This window comes from Budorcas taxicolor, chromosome 7 (genome assembly GCF_023091745.1).
Source record: "Budorcas taxicolor isolate Tak-1 chromosome 7, Takin1.1, whole genome shotgun sequence".
Lineage (NCBI taxonomy): Eukaryota > Metazoa > Chordata > Mammalia > Artiodactyla > Bovidae > Budorcas > Budorcas taxicolor.
Genome location: NC_068916.1, coordinates 6,024,872 through 6,041,575, shown reverse-complemented (window position 1 = coordinate 6,041,575; position 16,704 = coordinate 6,024,872). Strand labels below are relative to the sequence as shown.

The 16,704-nt window shown below is 56.7% G+C and overlaps 1 protein-coding gene across 5 annotated transcripts in view; it reads left to right on the top strand.

The window, feature by feature from the left end:
- The window catches only part of SLC25A42 (solute carrier family 25 member 42), a 43,611-nt gene extending 27,164 nt beyond the window's left edge, over positions 1-16,447 (top strand). For 2 of the 5 annotated variants that reach the window (XM_052643952.1, XM_052643953.1), the window contains exons 2-9: positions 3,205-3,318; positions 7,812-7,917; positions 9,973-9,998; positions 10,905-11,071; positions 11,414-11,530; positions 12,012-12,163; positions 15,785-15,935; positions 16,018-16,446. In XM_052643952.1, coding sequence (XP_052499912.1) covers positions 3,238-3,318; positions 7,812-7,917; positions 9,973-9,998; positions 10,905-11,071; positions 11,414-11,530; positions 12,012-12,163; positions 15,785-15,935; positions 16,018-16,243 — 1,026 coding nt within the window. In that variant the 5' untranslated portion in view covers positions 3,205-3,237 and the 3' untranslated portion in view covers positions 16,244-16,446. Of the gene's footprint in view, positions 1-3,204; positions 3,319-7,811; positions 7,918-9,972; positions 9,999-10,904; positions 11,072-11,413; positions 11,531-12,011; positions 12,164-13,307; positions 15,535-15,784 lie in introns of those variants that run through there. The other 3 variants (XM_052643954.1, XM_052643956.1, XM_052643955.1) reach the window with 3 other exon arrangements.
- The last annotated feature ends 257 nt before the right edge of the window (positions 16,448-16,704 follow it).

Below are 16,704 nucleotides of genomic sequence, written 5' to 3'. Positions count from 1 at the left end.
ACACCAGTCCTTGATATTGTGTTTTTCCTCCTGGTCCTTTCCCTGTGGTTGGCTAAGCTTTGAGTGTGCTTCCTCTGGGAGGTTAAAGGTAGGTTTGTTACCAAAACAGTGGGTTCACCTCTTGGTGGATGTCAAGTGAATAGATACAACCAAGTCCAAAGATGGGGAGAAGGAAGGATTTATTACTAGAGGTTGTTAGGGTAGACTCATCCATTAGGACTGGGCGTCCTTACAAAGAGGAAAAAACATTGTTTTATGGGAGGAAATTTGGACACAAACCTGTGTTAACCTGAAGACTGGGTTTGCCTCTTTGTGAATGTTAAGCCAGTAGACACAACCAAGCCAAAGATGGGGAGAAGGAAGGATTTATTACCTGCAGCAAGTTAAGGGAAGTACAAGGGACCTTTTCCAAAGCAGCGTCTCCCTGAACAGCAAAACGGGAAGTTTTAAGCTCAGGGTCCATGAGTATTCAGGAAGGGGCTTGAGTAGAGGAGAATTCAGCCTAGAATTAGGGCAAAGGTCCAGAGTCCAAGCTTTAGTTGATTGAAGTCAGGAGAATCAACATCATTCCACCCTCCACCTGCTTGGGGGCCTTAGTTTCCACAGAACTCAAAGATATATTTATTATTATGTATATCCTTTGAGGAGGAACTAGGGCTCTGCCTTATTCAGTTCAGTTCAGTTCAGTCGCTCAGTCGTGTCCGACTCTTTGCGACCCCATGAATCGCGGAACGCCAGGCCTCCCTGTCCATCAACTCCTGGAGTTCAATCAGACTCACGTCCATCGAGTCGGTGATTCCATCCAGCCATCTCATCTTCTGTCGTCCCCTTCTCCTCCTGCCCCCAATCCCTCCCAGCATGAAAGTCTTTTCCAGTGAGTCAACTCTTCGCATGAGGTGGCCAAAGTATTGGAATTTCAGCTTCAGCATCAGTCCTTCCAGTGAACACCCAGGACTGATCTCCTTTAGGATGGACTAATTGGATCTTCTTGCAGTCCAAGGGACTCTCAAGAGTCTTCTCCAAAAGAACTGGAGAAGACTCTGAGGCCTCCCAAGCACACCAGTGCCCAGTGGCACAGTTCAAAAAGCTTGCCCTTTGTGGCCAAGCTTATAATAAGTGTCCTAATCTTGAGGATTTCTCCCTGGAAACCTGTAAGCAGATCAATTAGGGAGTCCCTGGAGAAGGAGAACCAGGAATGGCTCTCTTTCCTGGTTCGAAAGAGGTTCAACTTTTTTCCACAGTTCAAAAGAATCAATTATTCGGCACTCAGCTGTCTTCACAGTCCAACTCTCACATCCATACATGACCACTGGAAAAACCATAGCCTTGACTAGACGGACCTTTGTTGGCAAAGTCTCTGCTTTTTAATATGCTATCTAGGTTGGTCATAACTTTCCTTCCAAGGAGTAAGCGTCTTTTAATTTCATGGCTGCAGTCACCATCTGCAGTGATTTTGGAGCCCCCAAAAATAAAGTCTGACACTGTTTCCACTGTTTCCCCATCTATTTCCCATGAAGTGTTGGGACCAGATATCATGATCTTCATTTTCTGAATGTGGAGCTTTAAGCCAACTTTTTCACTCTTTCACTTTCATCAAGAGGCTTTTTAGTTCCTCTTCACTTTCTGCCGTAAGAGTGGTGTCATCTGCATATCTGAGGTTATTGATATTTCTCCCGGCAATCTTGATTCTAGCTTGTGCTTCTTCCAGCCCAGCGTTTCTCATGATGTACTCTGCATATAAGTTAAGTAAGCAGGGTGACAATATACAGCCTTGACGTACTCCTTTTCCTATTTGGAACCAGTCTGTTGTTCCATGTCCAGTTCGAACTGTTGCTTCCTGACCTACATACAGTTTTCTCAAGAGGCAGGTCAGGTGGTCTGGTATTCCCATCTCTTTCAGAAATTTCCAGTTTATTGTCTGCATTATTGAAGTGAAGTGAAGTGAAGTGACGTTGCTCAGTCATGCCCGACTCTGCGACCCCGTGGACTGTAGTTTACAAGGCTCCTCTGTCCCTGGAATTTTCCAGGCCAGAGTACTGGAGTGGGTTGCCATTTCCTTCTCCAGGGGATCTTCCGACCCAGGGATCGAACCCAGGGCTCCCTCATTACGGGCAGACGCCTTGCCGTCTGAGACACCAGGGAAGCTGCATTACTATTTGACTGACTTTTCTCTGTTCCTGCCTTCCTTTGTTCTCTTAAGATCATTAATTACTGAGACCTGTTCCAGGGCAGTCATTGCCTCCAGGCTTCGACTACGTAATGGCTTAGGCCAAAACCCTTCTCTTTAGTAAAGAGAGCCATTCCTGGTTCTCTTTCTCCAGGGACTCCCTAATGGATCTGCTTACAGGTTTCCAGGGAGAAATCCTCAAGTATTAGGACACTTATTATAAGCTTGGCCACACAGGGCAGGCAGCCACACAGGAGGACAAAGACTATCTCTTTTTCAAAAAGTTCCTTTTATTTGCTTATTTTTGGCTGCCCTGGGTCTCTGTTGCTGTGAGCGGGCTTTCTCTGGCTGCAGCAAGCTAGAGCTGCTCTTTGTTGCGGTGCGCGGGCCTCTCATGAGGTGGCCGCTCTTGTTGTGGAGCACGGGCTCTGGGCACGAGGGCTCAGTAGCTGTGGCACACAGGCTTAGTTGCCCCACGGCGTGTGGGAGCTTTCCAGACCAGGGATCAAACCCATGTCCCTTGCATTGGCAGGTGGATTCTTAACCACTGAACTACTAGGGAAGTCCAAAGATTAATTTTCTAAAAGTATTTCTGAGAACGGAATCTCAGATCCAAGCTAGCATCACCTCAAAGTGGGTTGGGCTCCAGGGTAGGTGGAGACCTCCAGCCTCCACGTTCTAGAGCCCACCCGACCCCCGCCTCCTGGTGTGTGACCTGGCTGGCAGCTTAACCTCTCTGAGCCAACCTAGGCGGTTGGTGCCAGCTTGGAAAACAACGGAGGACTCAGAGGCCTGTTGGTGACGACGAAATCACAGAGCTGATGGGAAGTGCTCTTGTAAATGATTAAGCAGTCAGGGCAGAGGACTCTGGCATCCACATGCAGCTTCTGGTGTCTTTATCCTGCAGGGAGACCGAAATCAGGTTAGGCGAAGCGTGCCTCTGCGACAGTGCTGGCATCAGGTCATGGGGGATGAATCACAGGCCCTGGGCGGGTGGAGGAGGCCGCCTTCTCACCGTGCCCCGTTTTGCTCCCCAGGACTGAGTCTCCGCCGTCCTGAGCAGGCCTGGAATGGGTAATGGTGTGAAGGAAGGCGTGGTGCGTTTGCGTGACGATGCCGAGCCCGTCCTGCCCGCGCACGTCTCCTCAAAGGCAAGTACCCCTGCCCCGCCGTGGGTGCGCTCACCCGCACCCTCTTCTGTGCTCGCACCCCATATAAATCATCCCCTCCCACACTGAGGGCGGGGGTGGTGGGGGGTGACGCAGGCTGCCTCCTATTCCGTTTTTATAGCCATGTCTGTGCTGTGGATCCAGCCGCCCCACCGCTTGGCAAGAAGTCAAAACCTCACCCAAATTTGGCGGGGATGTCAAAGGTGTCCCCAGGTCCCTCTTCTGACTCAGATTTGCCAACACAAAGTAATTAGCCAAAGGTGGGGTGGGCTGAGGGGAGCTCCTCACGCCAGGTAGGAGTTTACCCTCACTCAGCTCTGAAGCTCATCCCCAGTGACTCCCTTCGGTTGAACACAAAAGGTTTATTCCCTCGTAAAGAAATTGGATCAGGCCTGTGCTTGTTCACCACAGAAGCCAGGAGAAGTTCTCCCACCGGAACCTCGAGCATGGACTAATCCACCTTCACTCCTAGGCCGGTTCAGGTGCCCGCAGGCAGTTCTCAAAGTCCACGGGCTCAAAGGCTAAAGCAGCGTCAACCTCTGGCCCTCCTGACCTTTTCCCAAGTTCCAGGTTGCTGTGTGGAGCACCAGGCGGACAGGAGGCCTGGTTCTCTGACCCCTGTCACCATGCTGGTCGACAGAGGGCTGAGCTCCAGAGCAGGCACCCCATTCCTCACAGTTCAGTGAACTTTAGCATATGAGGGAGACGTGGCCCTTCCTCCACTGGCCCAGATGGATCCTGCCAAGTGGACATGCCCAGCAAAGGCCCCCGTGCCCAGCCTGCACTCGGACACAGGCGGCAGCAGTTTCCCTCCTGCTGGCCGGCACGACCCGCGTCAGTCTTGCCTGCCTGGCTAACCCAGTGCAGGGAGCTTACGCTACACTCTAAAGAGCCTGGCATCTTCCTGTGGTTTCGCTGCTCATGTGGATCCTGTCTGTGGATCACCCATTTTCTCTCCATCAGGCTGCCTGCCTCATTCTTCATGTGCAAGGATCTCTCCTATGATGAGAAGTTAGAACTGGATATGGAACAACAGACTGGTTCAAAACTGGGAAAGGAGTACGACAGGGCTGTATGTTGTCACCGTCTTGATTTAATTTATATGCAGAGTACATCATGCAAACTCCTGGGCTGGATGAAGCACAAGCTGGAATCAAGATTGCTGGGAGAAATAGCAATAACCTCAGATATGCAGATGACACCACCCTTATGGCAGAAAGCGAAGAGGAACTAAAGAGCCTCTTGATGAAGGTGAAAGAGGAGAGTAAAAAATCTGATTTGAAACTCAGCATTCAAAAAACTAGGATCATGGCATTTGGTCTCATCACTTCATGGCAAACAGAAGGGGAAAAAGCAGAAGCAGTGACAGATTTTATTTTCTTGAGCTCCAAAATCACTGAGGACAGTGACGCTTGCTCCTTGGAAGGAAAGCTATGACAAACCTAGACAGCATATTAAAAAGCAGAGACATCACTTGGCCAAGAAAGGTCCATCTAGTCAAGGCTATGGTTTTTCCAGAAGTCATGTACAGATGTGAGAATTGGACCATAGAGAAAGCTGAGCACCAAAGAATTGATGCTTCTGAACTGTGGTGTTAGAGAAGACTCTTGAGAGTCCCTTGGACTGCAGGGAGATCCAGCCAGTCCGTTCTGAAGGAGACCAGCCCCGAATGCTCACTGGAAAGACTGATGCTGAAGCTGAAGCTGTAGCACTTGGGCCGCCTGATACAAAGAACTGCCTCACTGGAAGAGACTCTGATGCTGGGAAAACCTGAGGGCAAGAGGAGAAGCGGGCGGCAGAGGATAAGATGATTAGATAGCATCATTGACTCTACAGACATGCATTTGCACAAAGTCTGGGAGACAGTGAAGGACAGTGAAGACTGGTGTGCTGCAGTGCAGGGGGTCCCAAAGAGCTGGACACGACTTAGAGGCTGAGCAACAGCTCATATGATAGTCGTGGAGACTTTGACCCTTTGGTGATGCCTTTGCCAACCATGATGGCTTCCCTGGTGGCTCAGATGGTAAAGAATCTGCCGGGTTCGATCCCTGGGTCGGGAAGATCCCCTGGAGGAGGAAGTGGCAACCCACTCCAGTATTCTTGCCTGGAGAATCCCACAGACAGAGGAGCCTGGCGGGGTACAATCCAGGGGGTGGCCAAGAACCAGACACGACTGAGCAGCTAACACTTATCTTTAAAGGATAAGCCAGCTGCGTCATTTCGGAGTCCCCGGGAGTGTCGGCGGAAAGCAGCAGCCGCCGCCTCCTGCACTGAGCGTGCACTCCTCACCGAGTGTCTTTGGAGCCGCACACCTGCACACACGTGCCAGTCCTTGCACGTGCAGCACTGGCCTGGCGATGATGAGCACTGCAGGCTTCCCAGGAAGTGCCCGGTGGGGGAGATAGAGGGACACCTGGGCTCTGCCTCTGGTGCTCACCAGCCTGTGGGCAGGCCGCAGGGCATCCCTGTGCTCACAGAGGCTCGAGGTCGGCGGTCGCCACACGGATTCACAGAGAGCAGACCGAAGCAGAGGGACAGATGGGCCTCGAAGCCGGTGCCAGAAACTCCCCTGAGCCTTCTGGCATCTGCTGCCCATGTCCCTGGAAGCCAGATGTCCAGACCTTGCCGTGTGACCCAGAAAAGGCAGGGGTCCCCAGTGACGGGTCTCTGTGAAGCAAAAAGGTGGAACCCTGTGGTAAAGCTCAGCCTCAGAGACTGAGTCAGGAACACACTGCTGTGGGCACTTGTCCTTTCAGGGAGAGGTGGGCTGGGCTGGTGGAGGGGGCACCAGGGGCATTAAGGGGAGGGGCCAGGTCGAGGGGCACAGGGCCCTGGGGATGTTCACCTGGGACACAGTCTGGGGTCTGGGCCAGGAGTCAGCACGTGACTGTGTCAGAGGTGAGGGACCGGGGAGCAGAGAGGCCTTCCAGTCACTGCGGGCAGACCCAGCCCCCCCGAGACACCCACAGAGCTGAGCAAACCTGGGCATCGCCCTGGACTCCACCAAGCCCACTCAGGAGCCCAGACTGCCAGCCGAACCCCTCAAATGCCCCCTCATTACTCCCCCCTCGCAGCCTCCTCTGGTCCCAGCCTCTGCTCTCTCAACCCTGGGTTTCACAGGAGCTGCCTCTCCTCTGGTTCCAGTTAAAATAACCTGTTCACCTTGCACGCTTCTCCATTTCTCTGTAGGCCAACGTCAACCTCCTTGTCAGGCTCTGTGGGGTCCAGCCTCGCCCACCTTGGGTCGCATCTCTCTTCCCTTGCCCCCTCCCCTTCCTGTGTCAGCGCCCTGCCCTCCTTGTGGTCCCCGGCTCCTTCTCACTGGGGCCTCTGAGTGTTCAGTTCCTCCCCCTAGATTAGTGACACACACACACTCGCGCGCGTGCACCCACGCCCTGCGTAGGTGCGCCTCATCACACACCCTTGGCCTCTTAGCCCGCATTCTCCTGGAACTCCGAGCCCCCTCCCCACGGCCCCTCCCAGACTGCTGACTCTGCACACATTTGTCTGAAGAGCTCGTTCGTGTCTGGCAGCCCTGTGAGGGGAGCGGTGGGGGCTCGTACAGGCCCCTGCCCCACACTGACTCCAGGCTCCTGAGGGCACCTGGGTCGAGTGGACGTCCCAGATTCCCAGAATCGCTGAGCCCCCTGCTCCTCACCTCCTTGCTCACTGCAGTGAGGACAGGTGGGGTGTGTCCTGCACAGAGCCCCCGGCAAGCTCTATGCCTGAGTCATCCAGGGTTGGGGGGAGGTGGGAATGAAGCCTCCAGCCCCAAGAGCAGATGGCTTCCTGGGCTGCGACTCGGGGCTCCGTGGGCCTCAAGGGAAGGAGGGCTGTTTGAGCCAGGGCTCCAGGAGCCGCAGGAAGACTCGGGAAAGCACCGACTTTGAGACTGGCCGCAGGAGCACGAAGTGCAAGTCAGCCGTGCCTGTCCCCATCACCTTCAGCTTAGCTGGATAAAGAGCCACAGACAGCGGCCCCGGAAGTCCTGATAGAAAGCGGTGGAAAGCGGACACGCTGAGCAGAGCCAGGGTCTCCTTGCCCGATACCCCCCACCCACTCCCCAGACCACAAGGAGCCTTTACCCAAAACATGGAAGCGCAAGAGCCCCTCGCACATGGGCAGCGGGTGGACCAAGGCTGGAAAGTAGGACAGGTCAAGGGCAACTCTTACGTTTGGCGTCAATCCCATTGGAGGCCGTCTCTGAGAACTTAGAACCACGCGTGACGCCCCAGCCTCTCACTCAGGTGGTCCCTGCGGCCCAGGAGGTTCTCACTGTGTCCCCCCAGGCTCTGTGGCTGGTGCCGCAGTCTGCCCAGGGCCCAGCAGGGCAGTGTCACCCTGCCCACCATATGTCTAGCCGCCCCGGGCCAGGCGGAGAAGAAAAGCCTTTCTCCTGGACACTGTTCCAAGCAGAGCAGATGCGTCCTCTCCCTCTCTGATGACAGACAGCGTGTTCGTGTGTTTTCTTGCAGAGTGATCACAGGCAAGTACTCAGCTCCCTTCTGTCTGGGGCACTGGCTGGTGCTCTTGCTAAAACAGCTGTAGCTCCCCTGGACCGAACCAAAATCATCTTCCAAGGTAAGCGCTGCCTGAGCACCTATCGCCGGTGATGGAGAGGCTGCCCGGCGCTCACCCTCCTCCTCCAGGGCCCCACGCTGCTCTGCCAAGTGCTTTCTAAAATGCTTCTTCTTTAAAAAAAATTATTTATCTGACTATGCCAGGTCTCTGGAGAAGGCAATGGCACCCCACTCCAGTACTCTTGCCCGGAGAGTCCCATGGACGGAGGAGCCTGGTGGGCTGCAGTCCAGGGGGTCTCTCAGAGTCGGACACGACTGAGCGACTTCCCTTTCACTTTTCACTTTCCTGCATTGGAGAAGGAAATGGCAACCCACTCCGGTGTTCTTGCCTGGAAAATCCCAGGGACGGGGGAGCCTGGTGGGCTGCTGTCTGTGGGGTCGCACAGAGTCTGACACGACTGAGGTGACTTAGCAGCAGCAGCAGCATGCCAGGTCTCAGTCGCGGCACAGGGGGTCTTCAGTCTTCACTGCAGCAGGCTCTTTACTTGCAGTACATGGGATCTAGGTCTCCAACCAGGGAGCGAACCTGGGCCCCCTGCCCTGGGAGTGCAGACTCTCAGACCCTGGACCACCAGGGACGCCCTTGAAGTGCCTCTGTAGAATCCACTTAGAAAGTCTGCTAGTGTTTAGGACTGGCATCACAGAGTACCAGAAACCAGGCAGCTTAGAACTGCAGGAATTTATTCTCATTTTCTGGAGGCCAAAAGTCCACATTCAAGGGGTCCGTAGGGTTCGCTCCTCCTGGGGCCCTGAGGGAGGACCCTTCCTTGCCTCTTCGAGCTTCTGATGACTCCAGGCATCCTTGGCTTGTGACTGCACCCCCCACCCCAGTCTGTATGTCTGGGTCCTCTTCTAAGGACCCACGCCATTGGGCCACCCTGCTCTAGCATGACTTCCATTTAATTACATCTGCAAAGAGCCCGTTTCCAGTTAAGGCCTCATTCATGGGCGCTGAGAGTGAGAGCATACATGGACGGTTCTTTGGGAAGACACAGTTCAGGAATCCAGCTCCCTCCCTCCTTAGGGTTTAGCAGGTGCAGAGGGAAGATGAGGCCTCTGTGTCCCATACATGGTGGGCAGGGGGGCGGTCCTAAGCTGGGACCCCTGCCCCTCAGCTCTTTGGGAGGAAGGAGCTGCCGACTGGAGCCAGGCCCCTCCCACTTGCTCAGGCTGGCCCCTCACCTCTCCGGGCCTCAGGTTCCTTGTCGATATAACAAGACCATTGATACCAACCTCCTGCCTGAGGGGGAGGAGGAGTGAGCTGACGTGGGAAAGGGCAGGCGTGCAGTTGAGGACACATCTCCATCAGCTGAGCTGGTCCTGGAACAAATTCCCACCGGAGCGCCACATGGGGAGCTGAACTTCATTCAGGCAGGAGCTGTGCATAGGTCCACCCAGAGAGGAGGGCAGGGCTGTGCTGGGAGACGCGAGGGAAGCGCAGCGCTGCGGGTGCTGCCAGGCTGAGGCCCCTTCGTGACTTGGGTTGCCGGGTCGCCCAGCCACTGTGGTGCAGTTCACCATGGAGTAGGGGGGGTGGGGGTGGGCTGGGCAGCCCCGGAGGGCAGGAGAGTGGGAACTAGGGCTGCCCGAGCCAGGCCGTGGAGGAGAAGGGAGACGTCCCCTGCCAAGGGAGCTGGAGCCGCTTAGCTGACCCCCGCATGGCTGGCGGCTAGGATGCCTCCCCTCCAAGGGACTTGGGGGAGAGAAAGTTCAGCTGGGTGGAGACCCTCCCAGAGAGCTGCATCCTTCCACAGGCCCTCACTGTCCTGCGGGGTCAGGTGGCAGCTGGGCTCCTCTCCCTGAAGAAGGGGAGAAGTTGGTGTGCAGAGTGGCCTGGACGTGGGTGGGGGGTGGGGAGGCTCCTGGGGATGGGGTGACTTTGCTGGGGATGTCCCCACCACGGCCCTTAAAGGGGTTGAGGCGGGGCATTTCCAGGGGAGGCCCTTACTCCCTATGCTCAAACTAGACCCCTGTGGTGGGGGTCATGCAGACTCGAGTGGGAGGGTGGTCCCATCCTTCATCTCCAACAATCTCTGTTGTGTTTTTTTTTTTCCAGTGTCCTCAAAAAGATTTTCTGCCAAGGTGAGCCGCTCAGTCATGGACCCCCGTCTCTGGGGCCTTCACCTCTGCCCTACTGGGCTGGCAGAGGCAGGGAGGTGGGTGGTAGGGGCTGGGCAAACGCTTGTCAAGGGGCTTTTCCCATTGGTTCCCCGACCCCCGCCCCAGGCCGGCTGCAGGACTGCTGGGTGACCAAGGCCTCCCCTTCCAGGCGCTGGGGCCAAGGCCATCTGTCTGCACCCCGAGTCTGCCTGGACACAGCCCACCCTGGGAAGTGATGGGAGACCGTCTGTCCTGGGGGTGGTGGTCAGGGGACTTGATGGTCTAAACTCACAGGTTTCGTATTTGATTTATTTTTAAACACAGAGCAGGTGTTGCTGCTTGTTGTTGTTTAGTTACTAAGTTGTGTCCAACTCTTTGCGACCCCACGGACTGCAGCCCGCCAGGCTCCTCTGTCCATGGGATTTCCCAGGCAGGACTACTGGAGTGGGTTGCCATGTCCTCCTCCAGGGGATCTTCCCTGCCCAGGGATCAAACCCACATCCCCTGCATTGGCAGGTGGGGTGTTTACCACTGAGCCACTGGGAAGCCCACAGAGCAGGTGTTTCCCTCTTAATAAAGGAAAACAAACAGGATTTTTAAAAGCTAGGCTACCAAACACCGACAAAACCCCCTTGGTGGGGCTGAGTGCTCTGCAGCCGTGCTTTCCCCGTCTCACTTCATGATTCCCAGGCTGGAGGACAAGGGGTGGAGGTCCCAGCGCGGAGCCCAGGGAACGTGGGGACGGTCTGTGATGTCACCCCGCCTTCCCAGGCGCAGGGCTGGGCAAAGTCAGGCAAGCTGAGAGGGCAGCTACGCTCTGCGCGCAAAGGCCACGCTCGGTCAGAGGCCTAGGCCGCTGATGTTGCCCTCTCCGCTGCCTGCCCCCAGGAGGCCTTCCGGCTCCTCTACTTCACCTACCTCCACGAAGGCTTCTGGAGCCTGTGGCGCGGTAACTCAGCCACCATGGTGCGTGTGGTACCCTACGCCGCCATCCAGTTCAGCGCGCACGAGGAGTACAAACGCCTCCTGGGCAGCTACTACGGCTTCCGTGGAGAGTGAGACCCCCCCTTCCCCAGAAAAGCCCCGGCCCTCTCAGCTGTCACCTCACCCTGCTCGCCTGTCGCCCACCTGTTCACCATGCCGGCACTTCTCTCGTTTCCCCGGTCTCCGCAAACCTACGTCCCAGGACCGCCACGGTCCCCGCTGTGCCCCAGAGCAGGTGGAAAGCCGCCTGCCCTTCATTCACTCAGACAAGCAGGGGCAAAGGCAGGCACCCCCCAAGAGACACCCCTGCCCCGCCCATCAGCTTGGCCGCCCGTTCCCCCATCTCTACCCGCACCCCAGACCTGTGGGCACCCGGAACCCTGGAGGCTCACCTTCGCCCCACCCGCTTTCAGAGCCCTGCCCCCTTGGCCCCGCCTCCTCGCCGGCGCGCTGGCTGGAACCACGGCCGCCTCGCTGACCTACCCGCTGGACCTGGTCAGAGCAAGGATGGCTGTGACCCCAAAGGAAATGTGAGTCTCACCCTGGTGACGTTTTCACCAGCACCGGGGGCTTTGTGTCTAGTGGGGTTCCTGGGAGGGCTCACCCCACCCGGCCCCTGGGGATAGGGTCTGGGCCTCTGTCTGCAGTGGCTGTTGAAGCTGTGCTGAGGCTGTGTTGCCCCAACCTCCCTGGGTTCTGCAGCTTTCCATAAGGACAGTAACTGGGTCTCTCAGCTTGGGTGGCAGTGTGCTTCCATCAAACCCAGCGTCTCCGTGTTGAGTCGTGCTTAAAATGCATCTGAGTAAAAAGCCAGGGGCTGAGCACAGCAAAGAGCCCAGTGGTGCAGGCGGCCTGTGGCTGTGGGCATGCACGGCCCCCTCAAATGCCAGAACTTCCGCATGGTGGTTCTGTCAACTTCCAGGCCTGCCCCCGCTGACGTGCGAGGAGGGAGAATTAGTGAGTTGAGGTCTGCAGCCCCCCACCCCACTCCTGCACCGCTCTGTCCTCCAGGTACAGCAACATCTTTCACGTCTTCATCCGCATCTCGAGAGAAGAGGGGCTGAAGACCCTCTACCACGGATTTGTTCCCACCGTGCTGGGGGTCATTCCCTACGCCGGCCTGAGCTTCTTCACCTATGAGACCCTCAAGAGCCTGCACCGAGGTGAGGAGTGCCAGGAGGGCAGCACCTCCCATGGGCACACATACCTATCTGTGGGTGGGTGGGGAGGTGGAGGTGGATGGGGGCGAGTGGAGGGAGCAGCTCGCTGGAGGCCCAGGTCTGGGTCAGGAGAAGACATAAGCCCACTGGTGCCTGCTGCTTGGTTTGATCTGGTGTTAACAATCTGCCTTATTCGCTCCAAGTATTTTTTTTTTTTTTTTTTTTAAGGAAAACAGGGTAAAGCCCAGAGCCCTGGCACCCAATCCCCAGCCGTCTCCCCTCAGCCCTGCCTCTCTATTAGGGTTCGGCTCCGCCTTTCACCTTCACTGCCAACCCTTCTGCCTGGGCTCCTATTCAGCCTTTGTGCACTTCCTGGTCCTAGGAAGTGCCGGAGTGGCTGCCCCTGCATACGCGGCAGTGCAGCTCTGACCCGTCCTGTTTGGGGAGCGGTGAGGCTGTTGCGGGCTTTCTGTGTTCAGCTGACATCCAGGAGCTGTTCTCCTTGTGTGGGTGCGAGACCTCATTCTTTGCTTTACCTTTTCCGCCCTCTGCTCTGCCGGTGGCCAGGCTTGCACTGGGGCCCGGCTCCCTTCCCACCCGCTCCTGGTGCTGACAAGTTCCATATGTTCTGCCAGTCTGCTGAGTGAACAGGGCAGCTCCCTGTTTCTAATCCCTAGTTTCAAATTGAAAACAGCATGTTTTTAAAGAATCCCTCTTGATCCCTTGCTGTTCCCTCCTCCCTTCAGCCAGCAGGTCCTCACACCACCCGTAGAGAGGACACCTGTTGGGCAGGCTGGGCAGTTTAGAGTGTTCGGGGCAGAGCGATATTCTCTTTCTTTACAAGATGGGAAACAAGAATGACTGGGTCTGAGCTTGTTCTGGGTCACAGAACTTGGTTATATGATTCTTTGTGCTTTTCAGTTGTAAAAATCTTTTGGATCTCACATTTGATTAAAAACGGGGCATCAGTAGGTGAGGAAGAAGGGACGCCATGGCCCAGGAGAGCTGGTCGGCCCTGAAGCACAGCTGTGACGCTGTGTGCGCGTGTGAGCGCCGTGCAGGGGGCGCGGGTGGATGCCAGCGCCTCTGGCTGCCAGGGCGCCCCTTCCCATCACCCTCACAGTCCCTCCCACCCTTCCCTCTGCAGAGTACAGCGGCCGCCCGCAGCCCTACCCCTTTGAGCGCATGATTTTCGGGGCCTGCGCCGGCCTCATCGGGCAGTCTGCCTCTTACCCGCTGGACGTGGTGCGGCGGCGCATGCAGACTGCCGGCGTCACAGGCCACCAGCGCGCCTCCATCGTGCGCACCATGCGCACCATCGTGCGGGAGGAGGGCGTGGTGCGTGGCCTCTACAAAGGCCTGAGCATGAACTGGCTCAAGGGCCCCATCGCTGTGGGCATCAGCTTCACCACCTTCGACCTCATGCAGATCCTGCTGAGACACCTGCAGAGCTAGGGGCGGGTGGGGTCGGCCGCGCTTGAGCTTCAGTTGGCCGTGGGCCGCTGACTCCTTCCGTGTCTGAGCCCAGGGAGCAAAGATGTGCTGGGTTCCACCCAGAAGGTGCACGGATGCGCCTTGTGGAACAAGCTGGGGGCCTGGGGGGCCTGAGCTCAGTGCGGCCCAGGTCTGAGGGGAAAGCCAGGGGCCCTCGTGCGTCGTTGGGACTGGGGGCAGGGTTCCCATGCCTTCCTCTTCTGGCCTCAGCTGGGCTGAGGCTGCCTCTGGAGGCGTTAGCCGGAACGCCCTGAGTGGGGCGTAGCCAGCGCTGCCTTCTGGGGTGTTCTTTGCCCTTGGACAGGTGTTCTAGGGACCTGGTCCCCACTAGGCTCAGAGCCAGACCTCGCCTGCCCCTTGCTGTTCTGAGTCCGTGTTCTTGGGCGGAGGTAGGAGGGGGTGGGGGAGCCCCAGAGAGTGTGGGGCCAAGGCCTGGCCTCCCTGAGACCAGCCTTCTGCTCAGCTGTAGCTCCAAGAGCAGCCTCCCACCCTACCCCGCCTTTTCCTGCCTTCACCACTGTTTCCCAGGTGACTTCTCCCTCCCCAGAGCCTGAGGCTTCTCCCAAGAGTGTTGTCCTGATTGCAAACTCCTGATCCCAGGCCCCAGAGTTGGGTCTTCCCCTCTGTTACCCCACTCCCACCCAGTTTGTACGGTTCCCAGGAGGGTCACGCCTCCAGGCAACAGGGTTTGAGTAATCACCATGGGTTTGGGTCCGAGTCCCAACCTGGAGGCGTCTTCCTGGATTGCCAGGAAGCTCTCGGCCCTGCTCCACTGGCTGCAGTAACGGAGGCTGGGCCTCAGGCCCTGACCCTCTGCGCTTAGTCGTGGGGGCTCCTGGGGGTCACCCATGGCATCCAGCACATTGTGGGCACCCCCCGAGCAGTTACTTGGCTGGGACCTGGGGCAGTTTGAGGCCTGTGGGGTTGTCTGCTTTCCTGTGAATGGAGAACACAGAGGCTGGAAGCCTTGGTTCTCCCAGAGTGAGAGCCCGAGGCCATCTGGGGGCGTGGCAGGAAGCTCAAAAGAGTCAGGCCCCCGGGGAGCTGGTCCTGCAGAGGCCCCAGGGCCCACCAGGACCCCCCTGTTTTCTCATGATGTTTGGAGTTTGATTTTTGCTTTTGTTTTTCAAGACGGCTGGCCCTGGGTCTAGATACCATAAACCCTAGCCAGTCCAATCTGATTCCAGGAGCAGGACAAGCAGAGGGCCGGTTTTCCCAGTGGGCTCAGTAGCCATGAGGTGTGAGAGTCTGAGAGGGTATGTTTCTGCCACACGTGCATTTCCGATTGTGACTTCCACTCCCTCCTTTTATTCTCTCCTGTTTCCATTTTTCTTGCCTCGGTCCCCTGGGTGCGGAGACCCTTCCTTCTGTCCTTCCTGCATGTCTCCACCAGCCACCCCCAGTCTTGTTCCCAGACTCTAGTTCCCCGGGGGCCCGAGCTGTCCCGTTGGGTAAGTGTCACACCCACCTTCTCTCCCAGCCTTGCCCAGTGCTCAGGAGAGGCAGGGGCACCCCTCACAGGGAGACAGGATGGGAACATGAGGGTGCCCAGGCTGGGGGTCCACCCCTGGTGGGTGAGACCGAATGGATGTTTAGGCAGTGCCCTCCTCTGAGCTGCCGGCTGGGCAGGAGCAGGGAGGCCCCAGGGTTACCGGCCCCAGTGCGCCTCTTCAAGGTGGCTCCCAGCCAAGTGCACCGCGGCGGCGCCGACTCCCCTCACCCCCAAGCCCTGCACACAGTCGGACCTTTGCCCTAGGCAGTCATACCCCTCTCACTGATTGCCTGGCCTGATTTGGAGTTACATTTTGATGCCATGAAGACACTTTGTTTATATATAATGTTTATATATTTTAAAGATTTGTGCCAAGGGAGAGTATATTTAATAAAAATCAAAATGATTTTTTTTTTCTCCTGCCCATATCTCTTCTTCGGCTCTGATCCTCATCCCCTAGGAACCAAAAACATGGTTGAAGTTATTTTGACAGATTGTTGAATAACCTTTTTTTTTTTAATGTAATTGCTATATGGGTTGTTAATCCCAGCCTTGATTTGGTCAGGACTTGCTAGAAAATGCAAACCACACGAAGAGTTTACCATGAACAGTAGGTCTGGCTCTCTGTCCCTTTGCAGGGACATCTCCCGAGGCCAGTGCCCCCTTCCGGGGAGATCCTGTGTGCACACACTTGTCCCTTTGGGGACGTCAGTCGGGACGAGCTGTGGCCTTCAGCGAGCACTGCCCCGGAGCCCTGGGTCTGCTCTGTGACCGGTCGAGGCTTCCGGCGTGAGTGTCACTGTCCGCAGGGGCAGGAGGGTGAGGCCACCAGAGGGCTCCCAGGGGGCACTGAGACTCGCCTCACCTGCAGCCCATCGTGTAGAATGACATGCAGCACCCACCCAGACCGAGACCAGGAGTGGGCGCCTCCGCCGGCAGGGGAGAGACGGGGCCAGGTGAGCGCACGTGCACGCACACAGAGGCAAACTAGGCCCCAGGATGGTCCGCTGAGCTGCTCTGCGTGCCACATTCAGCCAGCCACATTTCTTGCAGGTCAGTGGCTGTCAAATACAGGATGCGTATTAGCAGCAGTTTAGTGTTCCCCAGGGGGATGGCCTGTGATGAGACCCACCAATCCCTTATTGACCAACAGCTAGGTTGTTGCTGAGTTGTTGCCACAACAGCCTGGTTAGTGGCTCCTGGGGGTTCCTGAATGTTCCCCCGACATCCATGCTAACTTCTGGTCAGTACCATTTCTCACACCATCTCCTGAGCCTGAGGGGTGAGGTCGGCCCCTCCTCACTCTCCTCCAACATGTGGCATCCCCTGATACACAGAGGTGAGCTCTTGACCCCATCTGGACCTGTGACAATAAAGATGTTTGCTAACCACTTCCAGAGAGACCTTCGAGATGCACCCTCCCTCTTCCACTGGCCCAGGAGATAAAACCCCAACCCTGGTGGTGGTTGGCGCTATCTTGTGACTGCAAAGTAGGGAACAATCCCAGGGTGAAGACGCCACTGCAGAAAGTGGAGCAGAGGGACTTTCCTGGTGGCCC